The following is a 17,527-nucleotide window of genomic DNA, read 5'->3' on the forward strand; positions in this document are numbered from 1 at the left end:
TTGCAAACATATACTTCTTTAAGTTCAAAATATAATTTCAGCAGCATTTTCCAAACCTCAACAAAAGTGCAGGGAAATGTGCATATTTCAAAAGCCATTTGTACTACTATGAGGTTTTCCAACTGAAGGTGCAACTGACCTTCAATTTGAGGAAATTAATCTGCAATGGAATGAAACCCAAAATGAAAATAACATAAAAGGAAACAAAAATCTAATCCCGTAAGTGTCTTTAAGGCAATTAATATACTCAAGAAAATATGCTCAAAGTTTGACATTAGTATATGGTAGTATTGATCCACTTGAAAAGACATTTTGAAGATCTTAGTACCACAGAACAACTTTATCAGGTGTACATTTGTAGTTAATATTGATGACACAAGAACACAGTATTTGAGCCCCAATGAAGTACTATTTCCTCCAAAATAATTCCATTGTTTTAACTGGTAAAAAAATGCATTCATTTGTTATTTATTTTGATTTTCATCAATAAAAATCCATAACAAATATGAGTTTTGTTTTAATAGAACACCTATAAAATATCATCAATGGAATCTCTTGGCTTGCAAAGTTTAAAATATTTAGTATCTAGCCCTTAAAGAAATATTTGCTTAAAATTAGGAAGTTTTTGGATTACATTTTACTAAAAAAAAAAAAAAGCGCATCACATACTTTAAGCATTGTCAATGAAATTTTTATTATACATAACTTGAGTAAACTGGTTCATAATACATCATTCTTACTGTAACTGTGGTAAAACCTCTGAAAAACATTGTTAACTTGTCATTCCTAACACTCAGTAACTTAGCATCCCTTTCCCACTTTACATTTTTCTGATTTTTTTCATATAAAAATGATGGAAAAACAATACTCTGAGCTCAATTATAAGAGTAATATGAACATTTTTACCCATAATAAAGAATTTTAAAATCCTTTTGGCTTTAGAAGTATAAATGACAATGTGTTCTCTTTGCCTGTTCCACATGATAATCTCAATTTTTTCAATCATATAAGGTATGTTAGTCATTAAAATCACCTGGTGTCCGACTCCCAGGAACTTTCATATATAGTTGTACTGTATTCATGCCCAGAATGGTATGTCCAACGTGGCTTAGAAGATTTCCTGCTGACACCACACGCACAAAAGCAGGAAGTTTAGTCAGTTCATGTAATTGTAACTTCCACCTGCAATAAAATAACAGACTAAGAGTAAAAACTCATGAGCATTACCATATCCTCAAAAACCCTGTGAGTCAATCAGAAAAATAATTAAATCTATAAATATTTTACCTGTACAGTCAGTACAACTAAAGTGTTTAACTTATTTCAAAAATAAGTCTTAAGACAAACACAGATTACTGAAAAAAAATAATAAAATGTATAACTACTAAATAAAAGAAACAAGTTATCTTCCATTTATAAAGTTGTATTAATAGAGACGGTACTTTGATTTTCTTAAGAGTAACATTTTAATTGTAAAACCCTGTCAAAATAATTTCAGAATTGTAGTGTTATTAGGTAAAACTAACACATCAACATAAAAAAACAAGAAACAGAGAGAGAGAAAAAAATAGGAATAGAAAAAAAATAGAAAACTAGACAATTCCCAATCCTGCAATCCGTCATTGGTTCAGTTCATGGAAACAGTACTAGGGCAGGGAGACTTACTTTTTGTTATCAGAGAGGTCAATGTTGGTCCCAAATTTTATGGTTTTAAACGGTCCTTTCTTCTCCTTCCAGAACTTAAAAAAAGAAAGAATATTAAATCCATGTATTTTAGACAGAAATGTTGAGTGGGTGCTAAAAGTTACTTACTTCTCTGAAGATGTGGATTCATTATCTGAATGATCTTTGTGTTGTGTTCTTTTCTCATTTTCTTCCTTCAGGTTAAGAAAAAAATATTCATACTTAGTATCCTCTAACAGGCTATCACTTCCATTATACAAATTATGAAAATACTCATCTACATGGGCAGTATTGACAATTTTTGAGAAATAAGTTTCTACAGGCACATTTCACAGAAAGTATCTTCTATAATCACATTACATTAAGTTACAGGAAAAGTCAAAGTCCAGTGCACGGTACTCAACCTCCTCCGTCATCTACAAAATTAACACGAAATTCAGTTATTATACTAATGTATAAGAAAAGCATGTAGTCATTCATATTTTACTTTGGAGCACGGAATTTTCTAAATAGTAAATGAATTTCATTTAAAATGATATCAAGAGAATATGAGAGAATGAAAAATGAAAACAAGGACAACATGCAAAAACTTTCTAATTATATATTTAAAAAAAAAAGATGTGAGAAAGCACCTTAATAAGACAGAATTCCTACCCCCGCCTTTTTTTTTTGAGCCAGAGCCTCACTCTGTTGCCTAGGCTGGAGTGCAGTGGCGTAATCTCAGCTCACTGCAAACTCTGCCTCCTGGGTTCAAGGAAGTCTCCTGCCTCAGCTTCCCTTCAATTCCCTTTTGCAATAAGTAAAAACCATTGTTTTGTTTTTCCCTGTAGACACTGTTTTATGAGAAAGAATCTGTAGACTCTTATACTTAGGCCAAGGACAAGACAATGAAGAACAACTTGAAGCTGAAAGTACTGAGGGGTGTAACTATGAAAGTTAATTATAAGTGCCAAGTAGCAAAGCAATGGCACATATTCTAAACTGGTAGAAATAGGTTTCCATCCATATGCAAATATGTATAGAGTGAGCAATGTTAAGATCCTCTATTTCTGATTATAGTGTCATATTTAGTTACCCTGGCTTTCTCTGTGGGTGAATCACATTAACAAAGCTAAGAGCATATGGATGAAGTTCTTCACAGACTAAATTTTCAATGCAAAGAGTTCTATATACATAATAAAATATTTTCACATTTTTATTTGACATTTTTAATAAAAAATTAAATGCCGAATATAAAAATGTTTTTCTCTTGAGAAATATTTCAAGAATATGCAACGAGAAAATGTTTCTCAGAGGACTGGAAATCCACATGTAAAAGAATGAATTTGGACCCCTACCTCATAATGTATAGAAAAATTAGCTCAAAATGAATGTAACTTAAATATGAGACACCACACAAAACTCATGCAAAAAAAATTAATAAATCTGTATGACTAGGGGTTAAGTAATAGTTTCTTAGTAATGACAAAAACAAACGAGATCCAAGAAATGCAAATAATTGAACTCCATCAAAATTAAAATTTTTGTGCTTCAAAGGACACTAATAAAAAAAGTGAAAAGACAACTCACAGAACAGAATAAAGTACTGACACATTTAACACTTGAGAAGGAATTTTTTTTTTTTTTTTTTTTGAGACGGAGTCTTTCTCTGTCGCCCAGGCTGGAGTGCAGTGGCGCGATCTCGGCTCACTGCAAGCTCCGCCTCCCGGGTTCCCGCCATTCTCCTGCCTCAGCCTCCTGAGTAGCTGGGACTACAGGCGCCCGCCACCGCGCCCGGCTAATTTTTTGTATTTTTAGTAGAGACGGGGTTTCACCATGGTCTCGATCTCCTGACCTTGTGATCCGCCCGCCTCGGCCTCCCAAAGTGCTGGGATTAGTAACAGGCGTGAGCCACCGCGCCCGGCCGAGAAGGAATTTTTAACAAGAATATAGATGCAGATAATTTACAGTTTGATAATCAAAGTAGCCCAATTAAACAATGGGCAAAAGAAATAAACATGCATTTCACCAAAGAAAATATAACCATTAACAATATGTTCATGAAAAGATGCTTATTACTTCAAAACCAATAGTATGGTTAGAATCAAAAGGAGATAGTATACAGGTATCAGATAAGACAGATAAATGGGAAACTTATAAATTAAGAATAAAAATGTAGGCCAGGCACAGTGGCTCATGCTTGCAATCCCAGCGCTTTGGGAGGCTGAGGTAGGTGGATCACTTGAGGCCAGGAATTCAAGACAAGCGTGGTCAACATGATGTAACCCTGTCTCTGCTAAAAATACAAAAAAACAATTAGTCAGGCATGATGTTGTGTGCCTAAAATCCCAGATACTTGGGAGGCTAAGCCAGGAGAATTGATTGAATCCAGGAAGCAGAGGCTGCAGTGAGCTGAATTATCACCATGCACTCCAGCCTGGACGACTTGAGTGAGAATCACTCTCAAAAAAAAAAAAAAAAAAAAAAAGTAAAATGTAAAATGATGCAGCCATTTGAAAATTAATCTGGCCATTCATTAACAGAATAAACAATGAGGCCGGCTCCAGTGGCTTACACCTCTAATCTCAGCATTTTGGGAGGCCGAGCTGGATGGATGATTAGAGGTCAATAGTTTGAGACCAGCCTGGGCAATGTATTTCACATGGTGAAATACTAAAGAAGTGGTTTAGTGATACATGCTGTAAATGAATAGACCTTGAAAATCTTATGCTAAAAGATAAAAAAGAAACCAGTCACAAAAGAAAACACAACAATTAGCCAGGTGTGGTGGCACACATTTGTAGTCCCAGCTACTCAGGAGGCTGAGGCAGGAAAATTGCTTGAATCCAGGAAGTGGAGGTTACAGTGAGCCAAGATTGTGCCACTGCACTCCAGCCTGGGCAACAAAGCAAGACTGTCAATAAAACACCAACGAAAAACCCCAAGAATAAAAAATGAGTTATTATACCACATAATCTAGCATCTATACAAGGGAAATGAAGATACATGTTCCCACACAAATACTGTTTTTGAGTATTCATAATAGCATTACTCAGAATACCTAAGAGGCAGAGCAGAAATAACCTAAATGTTCATAAACTGATGACAGAGTGCCTCCACCAAAAACAGTATATATCCAGACAATGTAATATTGTCACTGAAAGAGAAGTGGTTTAGTGATACATGCTGTAAATGAATAGACCTTGAAAATCTTATGCTAAAAGATAGAAAAGAAACCAGTCACAAAAGAAATTATATCATCCCATGCACACACACACACTCAACATTGGCAAATCTACACATACAGAAAGCAGACAGGTGGCTGCTTGAATTCTTGGAGCTGGGGGAAATCTGACTGTGGATGGGTATGGGTTTTCATCTGGGAATAAAATAATACTTGTAAAATTTATTATGATAATGATAGCACATCTATGAAATACACTAAAAACCACTGAACTGTATACTTTATATGTGTAAATTGTATATTATGTGAATTATCTTGATGACGCAGTATAAAAAGAAATAAAGGACAGGTGACATGAGCCCAAATGGTGAATGAAGAAGCCCCAAGTCCTCACACTTCCTTAATGTAAAAAAATGGAAAATTACCTAACATAATCTGATACAATTTATGGAAAACAATCACAGACCTATAGTATCCAAGTAAACAACTTATAAAAAGCCACATTGAAATCAGTAGGAAATACTATGGTGTTTTTTACTTGTGCTTGCCTCACACTCCATCAAAGGCCTGGTACAGTGTTGCTATAAAAGAGGTATCAATTTCGTTCCTAATTTGTTCCGTCAAAAGAGAGACAGCAGAGAAAACCTCACCTGTAATTTTCTAATTCATCTAGGGACTGTCTAAAATATTGGTCTCTGTTTTGCCTAATACTAATGCTTCTCAAAAACTTTTTAAAAATTTCATTTAGCATGCTATGAGCCTAGATTTATCCTGAGACCCTGGACAAAGACACTGTAAGAATACAACAACATATCTTATAAATAGTAACACAAAATTTCTAACAAAATATTAGTAAGATGAATTCAGAAACACATTATAACAAGTTTGTATGTAATGAACTAGTGGACTTTCCTCCTGAAATTCATGAATGATTAACAACATATTAAAATCAGTCAATTTAATATACATTAATAAAATGAAGAAAAAACTCATGATCATCTCAACTGGTAAGAAATACAATTTCACAAAATTCAAGATGCTTATATATGATAAAAAACATTCTACAAACTAGGCACAAATGGAAAGGGCTTCAACATAATAAAGGCCATATATGAAAAACACATAACTTAACGTTGTACCTAGCAAGGACTGACAGCTTTTCTTCTAAGATCAAGACCAAGATAAGGATTTATGGTTTGGAAAACTAAATATTGTTAACATGTCAATATTACCAAAAGTGATCCACAGATTGAATGTAACCTCTATTAAAATAACAACAACAATTTTTGCAAGATTAAAAAATTCATTTGGACGGGCGTGGTGGCTCACGCCTGTAATCCCAGCACTTTGAGAGGTCAAGGCAGGCGGATCACGAGGTCAGGACCATCCAGAGCATCCTGGCTAACACGGTGAAATCTCGTCTCTACTAAAAACACAAAAAAATTAGACAGGTATGGTGGTATAGGCCTGATTATATGGCATGAACATGGGAGGCGGAGCTTGCAGTGAGCCGAGATTGCGCCACTGTGCTCCAGCCTGGGCAGCAGAGTGAGACTCCTTTCCCTGCCCCCAAACAAATTCACTTTTTTTTTTTTTTTTTTTTTTTTTTTTTTTGAGACGGAGTCTTCTCTGTCCCCCAGGCTAGAGTACAGTGGCGCGATCTGGGCTCACTGCAAGCTCCGCCTCCTGGATTCACGCCATTCTCCCGCCTCAGCCTCCAGAGTAGCTGGGACTACAGGCACCCGCCCCCCACCACGCCCGCCTACATTTTTGTATTTTTAGTACAGACGGGATTTCACCGTGTTAGCCGGGATGGTCTCAATCTCCTGACCTCGTGATCCACCCGCCTCAGCCTCCCAAAGTGCTGGGATTATAGACGTGAGCCACCACACCCGGCCACAAATTCATCTTAAGGAAGTTCAATAGAAAGATGATCTTGAAAAACACTACTTTACTTCAAACCATACCATAAGGCTACATACAGTAACCAAAACAGCATGGTGCTGGTACAAAACAGACACACTGTCAGACCAATTGAGCAGAATAGAAAACACAGAAATAAAGCCATAGACCTACAACTGTCTAATCTTCAAGAAGACGGATAAAAACAAGCAAGGTAGAAAGGACTCCCTATTCAACTAATGGTTCTGGGTGGAACAACTTGCTAGCCATAGACCGAAGAACAAAACTGGATCCTTACCTTCCACCATATACGAAAATTAACTCTAAGATGGACTAAAGATTTAAATGTAAGATGTCAAACTATAAAAAAAGAAAACAGAAAATACCCTTCTCACCACTGGTTTCGGCAAACAATTTTTAACTATATCTCTAAATAAAACTGCAACAAAAATGCAAAGTGATTAAGTGTGACCCAATTAAGGCACAGAGCTTCAGCACAGCAAAATAAACAAAAACTATTAACAGAGTAAACACACAAGCTATAAAATGGGATAAATTATTTGTGAACTATGCATCTGACAAAGGTCTAACATCCAGAATCTATAAAGAACTTAACAAATCAACACAAAAAACAAATGACTCTATTAAAAAATAGACAAAGGATATGAAAAGGGTATGTCTACTTAAAAGAGGACATATAATTTGTTTTCTGCTAGGAGAAAATAAAACAACATACAAGTGTCAGCCAAAAAATAGGAAAAATGTGGCTGGGCATGGTGGCTCATGTCTGTAATCGCAGCATTTTGGGAGGTCGAGGCGGCCGGGTCATCTGAGGTTGAGAGTTCGAGACCACCCTGGCCAACATGGAGAAACCCCGTCTCTACTAAAAATGCAAAATTAGCCAGGTGTAGTGGCACATGCCTGTAATCCCAGCTACTCAGGAGGCTGAGGCAGAAGAATCACTTGAACCTGGGAGGAGGTTGCAGTGAGCCAGAGATTGTGCAACTGCAGTCCAGCCTGGGCAACAAGAATGAAACTGTCACCCGCAACAAAAAAGAGAGAGAAAAAAAAGGAAAATGTTTGATCATCACTAATTATCAGAGAATTGCAAGTCAAAACCACAATGAGATACAATCTCACATTAGTCAGAATGGCAACTATTAAAAAAGTTAAAAAAAAAAAAAAGCTGGTGAGGCTGTGAAGAAAAGAGAAGGATTATACATGGTTTATGGAACATTAATTAGCCACTGTGGAAAGCAGTTTGGAGAGTTCTCAAAGAACCTAAAATAGAGCTACCATTTGACCCAGTAAACTCATTACTGGGTATCTACCAAATAGAAAACAGCATTCTACAAAAACAGATACATGCACTCCTATGTTCATCATCACTGTGCTATTCACAACAGCAAATGTGGCAGGCCAGGTCTCATTAACAGCTGAATATGCAGGCCTCCATCACAACTGTTTCAGCACTGACTGAGTGGTTAATTTAAGTATTAAAAGCTGAGTCAGTGCCCTCATATAAAGCCTGGAATGCAACAAAAGTCCATCAAGAATTTTGCCCGGGCCTTGAAGATAACAAAATAACAAATTCTTAACAGGATCTGCTTAGGATTAAACAAGTTTTTCCTGGGCATCTGAAGAAACTCCCCAGACTTCCACAAGTAAGTTTTACTGGTGGTCTAAAGAAACTCCCCAAACCTCCATAATTTAGCAGGAAACAGGATAAAGGTACTCAGCACCTGGAGACATCTAGAATAATTTACTGAGGCTCCAGAGGAAGGTCTTCAAAATTCAGACCTGTTATAAATTAGAAGCTGTTAATCCCTTATGAGTTTAGATTAATGCACGCTACACACTGACATATAGCTTAGAAGGTATATAAGCTCTAGAATACTTTGTAATTTTGAGTTGGTATGGTAATATTTTCCTGGTTTTCTCCCTGTACCTGGTTACTTCAGAAATAAACACTCTTCTTTCCCAGTTCATCTGCATCTCATTATTGGGCCATGAGAATAAGTGGTGCAATCATCAATTTGGTTTGGGAACACAAAGACATGGAATCAACCTAGGTGCTCATCAATGTTGGACTGCATAAAGAAAATTGGTACATATAGACAATGGAACACTATGGAGTCAAAAAAAGGACAAAATGATGTCCTTTGCAGCAACATGGATGTAGCTGGTGACCATAATTCTAAGTGAATTAACTCAGAAACAGAAAACTAAGTTAGTTGCATGTTCTCCCTTATAAGTGGGAGCTAAACACTGAGTACATATGTACATAAATGTGAGCTAGATGTGAAACGAAAGGAGGTGGAGCATGAGGTAAAAAACTATCTATTGTGGGGTACTATGTTCACTTTCTGGGAGTATTAAATCCAAGTGACAAACTTGCACATAAACCCTCTGTCTTTAAAACAGAAGTTGATATTTTAAAAATAAAGGGCTGGTTGTGGTGGCTCACGCCTGTAATCCCAGCACTCTGGGAGGATGAGGCAGGCAGATCATGAGGTCAGGCGATCAAGACCATCCTGGTTAACATGGTGAAACCCCGTCTCTACTAAAAATACAAAAAATTAGCTGGGTGTGGTAGAAGGTGCCTGTAGTCCCACCTAGTCATGAGGCTGAGGCAGGAGAATGGCATGAATCCAGGAGGTGGAGCTTGCAGTGAGCTGAGATTGCGCCACTGCACTCCAACCTCGACTCTGTCTCAAATAAAACAAAAAAATTAAAAAATAAATGAATAAATAAATAAAAGAAAGAAAAATGAACACTTTCTAATTTCAAAATTTACTATAATACTACAGCAATCAAAATAGTGTAGTAGTAGCATAAAGAGACATACAGACCAATAAAAGAGAACACAGAATCAAGACAAAAACTCTTGCATGATTTCTGACAAGACTGCCAAGACTACTGGGCAGGAGAAACGTCAGTCTTCTGAATAAATGGGATTGGAAAAACTAGATATTAACACGCAAAAAACCAAAGTTAGTTCTTTATCTTGGATCACATACAAACTTAACTTGAAGTAGATCAGAGACTCAAACATAAGAGTTAAAACTATAAAATTGTGAGAACAAGTAAAAATGCTGTGATATGATATTCGGCAATGATTTCTTAAACTTCAAAAGAATGTGTCAACAAAGTAAATAAATTGGACTTCACAAAAATTAAAAAATTATCAAAGGACACTATTACCAAAACAGTAAAATTATAATAAACAAAATTTGAGAAAATACTTGTAAAACATTGTAAATCATTGCAAATACTTGTAAATTCTCTTGGCCATTGCCAATGGGAATTAACATGGTGCCAGCACTGCGCAACACAATATTGTCTTCCTTTAAGAAGTTCAGCAAGTAATTACCACACAATCCAGTAGTTCTAGAGACAGAACATGTAATTTACATCAATTTTCAGAGCAGCAATACTCAACACAGTAACTTAAATGTGAATAAACAAAATGTAGTACATAATGGAGTTACTGTTCAGTCATAAAAAACAGTAAAATTATGATGCTAAAAACATAGATGCACCTGACTGAGAAAGCCAGACATGAAAGGACAAAAACTGTATGATCCCACTTACATGAGCAACCCAGAATTTGTGAAATGTATTTTGAAAGAATGTGAAAAAGAGATGATCGGGCACAGTGGCTCACACCTGTAATCACAGCACTTTGGGACACCAAGGAAGGCAGATCACGTGAGGTCAAGAGCTCAAGACCAACCTGACAAACAGGGAGAAACCTGTCTCTACCAAAAATACAAAATTAGCTGGGTGTGGTGGCACATGCCTGTAACCCCAGCTACTCAGGAGGCTGAGGCAGGAGAATTGCTTGAACTCAGGAGGCGGAGGTTGCAGTGAGCTGAGATCACACCACTGCACTCCAGTCTGGGCAACAAGAGCGAAACTCCATCTCAAAAACAAACAAACAACAAAAACAAAACAGATTATTAAGGAGTTGAGGAAGAAACGTAAAAGGAAAATATCTTATCACTAAGCTAACAGAAAAAGTCCAGCTTGGAACTGCTTAGGGCAAACTTGCCTCACATTCTATTCAAAGTCACCCCACTGCTCACTGAAAGAAATGTGTATGTGATTGCCTACTTTGGAGAGGCTAATCAGGAACTCAAAAGAATACAACCATTTTTTCTGTTATCTACTTATGGCCTGAAGGCCCCTTCCCCAGAAATGAGTTGTCCCTCATTTCCAGACCTAACCAATGGTTCATCTTACATATACTGACTGATGTATCGTTTCTCCCTAAAATGTATAAAACCAAACTATACTCTCATCACCCTGGGCATATGTCAACAGGACCTTCTGAGGCTGTGTCATGGGAGTGTGTCCTCAACCTTGGCAAAATAAAACTTTCTAAATTAAATAAACTGAGACCTCTCTGAGATTTTCAGGGTTCACACAGAGGTAACCAAAGAGGGATTTTCAGTGGAGGTGCCTCTGACCGTTGACGAATCTTCTATTAGTGCTTGGTACCAGCTTGAGTTATCTTTAGGCACCACACCAACATGACAATTTGCTGAGGCATTGGAAGAAGCCCCTCCAGAGAATCCCCGATCTCCCGAAATTTGTTCAAGATCTGAAGTTTATTTTGCTGGATCCAAAGTTTATTTTGCTGTACAACTCATTTTCTTTTCTTGAGTTTTACTTGCTTCTAACACAAGGAAGACACGCTTTTCCTGCTTCCATGATGATGATGGAAGCCAAGTAACAGTTTGTGCTCTTTTCCAACAAGGAAGATGAGTTGTTTTTCATTTTTTTTTTTTTAATCTGCTTCTAGGATGGTGTGGAGCAGTCATCAGCCTCAGACCCAGCCATAGGTAAGTAACTGAACTGTGGTTTGCTTTGGCCAAAGTTAAGATTAACAACTAGCTGATCTTAATTTCTCCTTACCAGTAGAGCACTCAGTAATCATATAAACTGTGCAATCATTTGTTTTGCATAAATGTTTTGTTGTTGTTGTTCGTTTCTGTTTTTCTTGTTGTTTCGGTCTTTTTCCCACTTGGGTTTGATCAACTCTGTATGACTTGATCAAATCCAAAGGAAGTTCCAAATTATAGGGAAAAAGTCCTCTGAAGTGACTAAATTCCCACGAGAGAGAGAGAGAGAGAGAGAGAAAAGAGATTGTGTGGTAGGGGAAGAAAACCAGCTAGCAAAAGGAAAAAGAAAAAGAGGAGAAAGTCTATTGATTTTGGCTACTATAGGGCTTTACGGATGTAACAGCCACCTTTTTGCAAGCCAGCCTAAAAAGACAGAGCAATTGCTGTATTTCTGAAATAGGAGCAGTTTATCCTATTTAAATATATGGTAATGAGATTTTAAAAGATTTTTTTTGGACGGAATTTTGCTCTGTCACCCAGACTGGATTGCAGTGGCACAGTTTCGGCTTACGGCAGCCTCCACCTCCTGGTTTCAAGTGATTCTCCTGCCTCAGCCCCCTAGCTGACATTACAGGCGCACGACACCATGCGCGGCTAATTTTTATATTTTTAGTAGAGATGGGGTTTTGCCATGTTGGTCAGGCTGGTCTCGAACGGCTGACCTCAGGTGATCCACCTGTCTTGTTCTCCCAAAGTGCTGAGATTACAGGTATGAGCCAGCATGCCCAGACACTTCCATACTCTTAAAAAGAAGACAGTGTAGTTTTTATAGTTACATCTTGAATTTAGTAAGATTGCCACAACTTCTATCTTTTGGCTTCAGGCAGTATAGTCCACAGGTAGTAAGGCTTATTTTAGGAAAGAAATGTTACTTGGTTTCAAAGTTAAACTATAAACTAAGTTCCTCCACAGTTACTTTGGTCTAAGCACCAGGAATGAGCAAGGACAGCCTGGAGGTTAGAAGCAAGATGGTGTTAATAGGTGAAATGTTTTTCTCTGTCAAAATGTAATTATAATTTTGCAACGGTGAGCTCAAAACTTTAAATAATTACAATTGTAGTTTTTATAAATAATCTAGTTAAGCAATTAAGTAAAAGTAATACGATAAATCCTTGTCGACAAACTTGTCAAAATTTAGAATCTACAGTTAAATAACAGATGTGTTATTATTTGTGTATTTTCCAATAAAAATATATTTGTAGGAAAATATCCATTCTAGAAAAAAGAGTGTCTATAAAAAGCGAACAATTTTTTGTCTAATTCAAAGCTTAGGTTATGTATAAAACAAAGTAAGCCGGGCACTATGGCTCATACCTGCAATCCAAGCACTTTGGGAGGCCGAGGCAGGTGGATCACCTGAGGTCAGGAGTTCAAGACCAGCCTGGCCAACATGGTGAAACCTGTCTCTACTAAAAATACAAAAATTAGTGGGGCATGGTAGTGTATGCCTGTAATCCCAGCTACTTGAGAAGCTGAGGCAGAAGAATTGCTTGAACCTGGAAGGCAAAGGTTGCAGTGAGCCAAGATCGTGCCACTGCACTCCAGCCTGGATAGCAGAGTGAAACTGTCTCAGATAATAATAATAATAATAATGTAAAAGGAGTCAGCAAATGCAAGAGGTGAAAACAAATTTTATAAAAAGAAAGAGATTTTGTTTTGGTAAGAAAGCTTAAAGAGAAATAATTTTATGTGAGAAAGAACCTTGTATAGTAAATTTATTCCTAAGTAAAACAACCTGGTTGTTTAAGAAAGAGGGATGTTCAGGACAAATCAGAAAGTCAAATATGTCATGACCCATTAGCATAGGTCATAATAAGAGGATTTATTAAAAAAAGAAAAGCTTTCATATATTCAAGTTATCTATGATTAAAGGGAAATGACAATGGTCTTTCTAGAGGTTGGATTAGATGTAAAAAAAAAATACACATTAAAGGATGATTGGTTTGTATAACAATGAAATTTTCATAAGGGGTTGATTTACTCTTAATAAATTATAAGAGATTTTAACCCAAAGTTCAACTTTTATTGTATCTTGCTTGTTTTGGTTTTCTATCCCCTTTTAAAAGGCAAAACTAGGCCAAGAGCAATAGCTCACATCTATAATTACAGCACTCTGGGAGGGTGAGGCAGGCAGATCACGAGGTTAAGAGATCAAGACCATCCTGGTCACCATGGTGAAGCCCCATCTCAGGCAAAAATATAAAAATTAGCTGGGCGTGGTGGTGCATGCCCGTAATCACAGCTACTGGAGAGGCTGAGGCAGGAAAATTGCTCGAACCTGGGAGGTAGAGGTTGCAGTGAGCTGAGATTATGCTACCACATTCCAGCCTGGCGACAGAGCGAGACTCCATCTCAAACACCACCACCACCAAAACCAACACCAACAACAAAGGCACATGATAGTAACACTCCCCTTCAATTCATTTTCAGCTCAGATAAGCTTTTCTTCAGAGGGTTCTGTTTGTTGTGGTCTGATGGTAATAATGTATTCTTAAAGGTCTAAAGAAAATGTTTCTTTCCACAGAATATTCTGTGACAAGCACAGAGGTTGTTTCTTTTGCCTTTTGGGAACTGGCCTAATCGATTTTACATTTTATCAAAGTAATTCCTATACCATTATTATTAAGTTTGGTTTGCTTAGGAAAAACTGAGATTAGAAACAAATTTCTTTAAATTAAGGTTGTACGTCCTCGTACCTTGCCGTACACACTTTTAAAGTCCTTGTGATACTGAGTTATAGGGCTTTGACTCGTGGTCTAAAAACAATGAGTCCTGCTGAGTCTTAAACACTGAAGCCTCATCTTCAAGCCTGGTAAAAGATGCCAACCAAAATAAACTGCATTCCTGAGAAATAGGTCCAGAAATTAAAGCTATTCAACTCCTCAAGGTCCAAGGACTACTGCAAAAGAGGTGAGTATGTGAGATTTTAAGGGACGATTTTGAAAGATAAGAGATAATTAGTTCCTGTATACATTAACCATTAATGTCAAAGACACATTGATCTAAGACCAGCATTTGTGTCCCTGTGTCAGATTAACAAGGGTTTTTTCAAGCATTAACCAATTCCTTAAGAAAGACTATAAAAGAGTATGGAAGTTATATCTTAATATCACTATGAAAATTTATAGATTTCTATAAAATTTTATAGAAAATTTTGTAAAATTTTGGATAACAAATTTAATTGGTTTCATGCTGTTTTTATTAGGGCTTATTGTTTGGAAAGTTAAGTATCCTCAATAATGAAGGTTTATACCTTCTTTTTAAAAAATTCTTGAGTTATCACTCTGTTTAATTTAATGATTTATTTTACAATGATCTCTGATCCTATTTTGTAATATCAAGCTGCTTTAAATCTTTAATATTTGACAAACTTCCCAATACCAAATGATAAATTCTGTCTTTTTCTAATTTAATTAGTCCTTTAAGATAGTAATAGGTCCCCTAATGTCCAAAAATCACATATTTGGCTTATTTGGCATAAAATAATATATAGTAAGCATTGTCAAATATAAAAAGGTGATTGGCTTTCTTAGGGCTGCATTTGTGTAAATCTATTATGGCTGTGTGTTCCAAAATTATAGGAAACTCCTATAATTTCTGTTATGTCTTAATGTACATGATTAGTAATAATTATAATAGTTATGTTAAATTATTTTGTGCCACAGAGGTAATAAATTTCCTAGTCAATTGTGTGTTTGACTATGACTGCTCTAAAACTTTTAGTCATCCACAGAAAATTGTTGTCTTTATTTGGTCCTCTTTAGAAGGTGGTTTCCCAATTAGCTATAAACTCTTAACAGGTGCTCTTGAATGCAAGTTTCTGATAACTATGAGACTGTGACATGAGAATACAGAAAAACCTGTCAGGACTCACAGAGAGCTGAAATATCAAGCAGAACAGGAATATTAAGCAGAATATTTGTGAATATCAAGCAGAACAGGAATTACCTGCATGGACTAAATTAACAGAATTTGAAGTAATCTTTTAAACTTTTTGTTTAAAATATTGCTGATCCTTTGTTTTTCAGAGTCAAGAAAACTTTAAAGTTATTTAAAACTTTTAACAATTGAGTACTCTTATGAAGAAAATTTGCAGTATATTTCTTTCTATCTGATTTCTCCGGAATTTGAAAACTACTTGCAAGTATTCTTAGCAATTATAGCAATACAATTATTTGCATAAGTGAAATAAAAATGTTTTCATTTGTAATAGGACACAATGGTAGAAACCGGTTATTTTACCAACGCTTTGACTGAAATGGTGTACTTTCCTTTAAGGAGTCAAACGACTTATGGAGTCAATAAAATTCCCTTGAGGAATCTGGCCTCATACCTTTGTACGCATGGTCCCTATATAGGGTTACTGTCCTGTGGTAAGTAAAGAATGTCACTTTCTAATAGGCCCAGGAACCCCAACTTTATCTTGGAAAATCAAGAGTAGAGGAATTCAACCAAGTCATAGGTATTGATAGTAGAAATCGATGGCTGGGTTCAGCTTTAAAAAAGTGTTAGCTGAGACTACTTCTATGAAACAAAGTTCCATCAAAGCCAATTAAAAAAAGAAGCCCTGGCCGGGCGCTGTGGCTCACGCCTGTAATCTCAGCACTTTGGAAGGCCAAGATGGGTGGATCACGAGGTCTGGAGACCGAGACCATCCTGGCTAACACTGTGAAACCCCGTCTCTACTAAAAACTACAAAAAACTAGCTGGGTGAGGTGGCGGGCGCCTGTAGTCCCAGCTACTCGGGAGGCTGAGGCAGGAGAATGGCGTGAACCTGGGAGGCGGAGCTTGCAGTGAGCTGAGATCCGGCCACTGCACTCCAGCCTGGGCGAAAGAGCGAGACTCCCTCTCAAAAAAAAAAAAAAAAAGAAGCCTATTGGAAAAACAACTATTCTTGCTGTACTTTATACAAATAATACGGCCGAGTTTAATAAAGAAAATACATCCTAACTGGGGAAAGAAAAATTATGTTTCAAAAACAATAGTAAACCTGTGGCTAGAGTCTAGTATTGCCAAATATTTTTAACTAATAGGAAACAACCATCCTAGCCATGAAAGATCAGACAAAACCTGACAGCAGACTCATTTTCTTCTCAAATGCTTTCTCCAAGAGATTTTTTTTTTTTAATGGGGACAATGTGAAGGGAAAATGTCTTGGGTACCTGAAATCACTATGCTAAAGGGAAAGGTCAAGCTGGGTACTGCTTAGGGCAAACCTGCCTTCATTCTATTTAAAGTCACCCCTCTATTTACTCAGTCAAATGTATATCTGATTGCCTCCTTTGGAGAGGTTAATCATAAACTCAAAAGAATACAAACCATTTGTCTCTTACCTACCTGTGGCCTGGAAGACGCCTCCCTACTTTGAGTTGTCCCACCTTTCTGGACTGAACCAATGTTCATCTTACATGTGTTGATGTCTTATGTCTCCCCAAAATGTATAAAATCAAACTTTGCTCTGACCTTGGGGACATGTCTTCAGGACTTCCTGAGGCTGTGTCACATGCACACATCCTCAACCTTGGCAAAATAAACTTTCTAAACTATCTGAGACCTGTCTCAGATTTTCATGGTTTATTAACTAATGATGAGTTATGTTTCATGGGGTCAGAGTTTCAGTTTGAGATGATAAAAAGGTGCTCAAAATGAATTGTGGTTTTGGCTGCACAATAACATGAACACCCAAGGCCACTGAATTTAACAAAAATTGTTAAAGCATTACTTTCCTGTTTACTATGTAACAAAAAATCCAAAAAATACGCTATTTTCACAGCAGAATTGGATTCCTGTGATATCAATGTGATGAAAATACAAAATGAGGTCCAAATTTTAAACATCTTCTGGAGGTCAATGATACTAGCAAATTATAAAT

At 36.7% G+C, this 17,527-nt stretch overlaps 1 protein-coding gene across 1 annotated transcript in view; it reads right to left on the reverse strand.

The window, feature by feature from the left end:
* Positions 1–17,527, reverse strand: part of LOC117062424 (lysine-specific demethylase 6A-like) — a 215,907-nt gene that overhangs the window by 44,728 nt on the left and 153,652 nt on the right. The window contains 4 exon segments of the mRNA XM_033175981.1: positions 1,034–1,182; positions 1,666–1,726; positions 1,729–1,739; positions 1,813–1,877. Of these exon segments, the coding sequence (XP_033031872.1) occupies positions 1,034–1,182; positions 1,666–1,726; positions 1,729–1,739; positions 1,813–1,877 (286 nt within the window).

The sequence above is a fragment of the Trachypithecus francoisi genome, unplaced genomic scaffold, assembly GCF_009764315.1.
Source record: "Trachypithecus francoisi isolate TF-2019V2 unplaced genomic scaffold, Tfra_2.0 Contig00131, whole genome shotgun sequence".
In the NCBI taxonomy this organism is placed as follows: Eukaryota; Metazoa; Chordata; class Mammalia; order Primates; family Cercopithecidae; genus Trachypithecus; species Trachypithecus francoisi.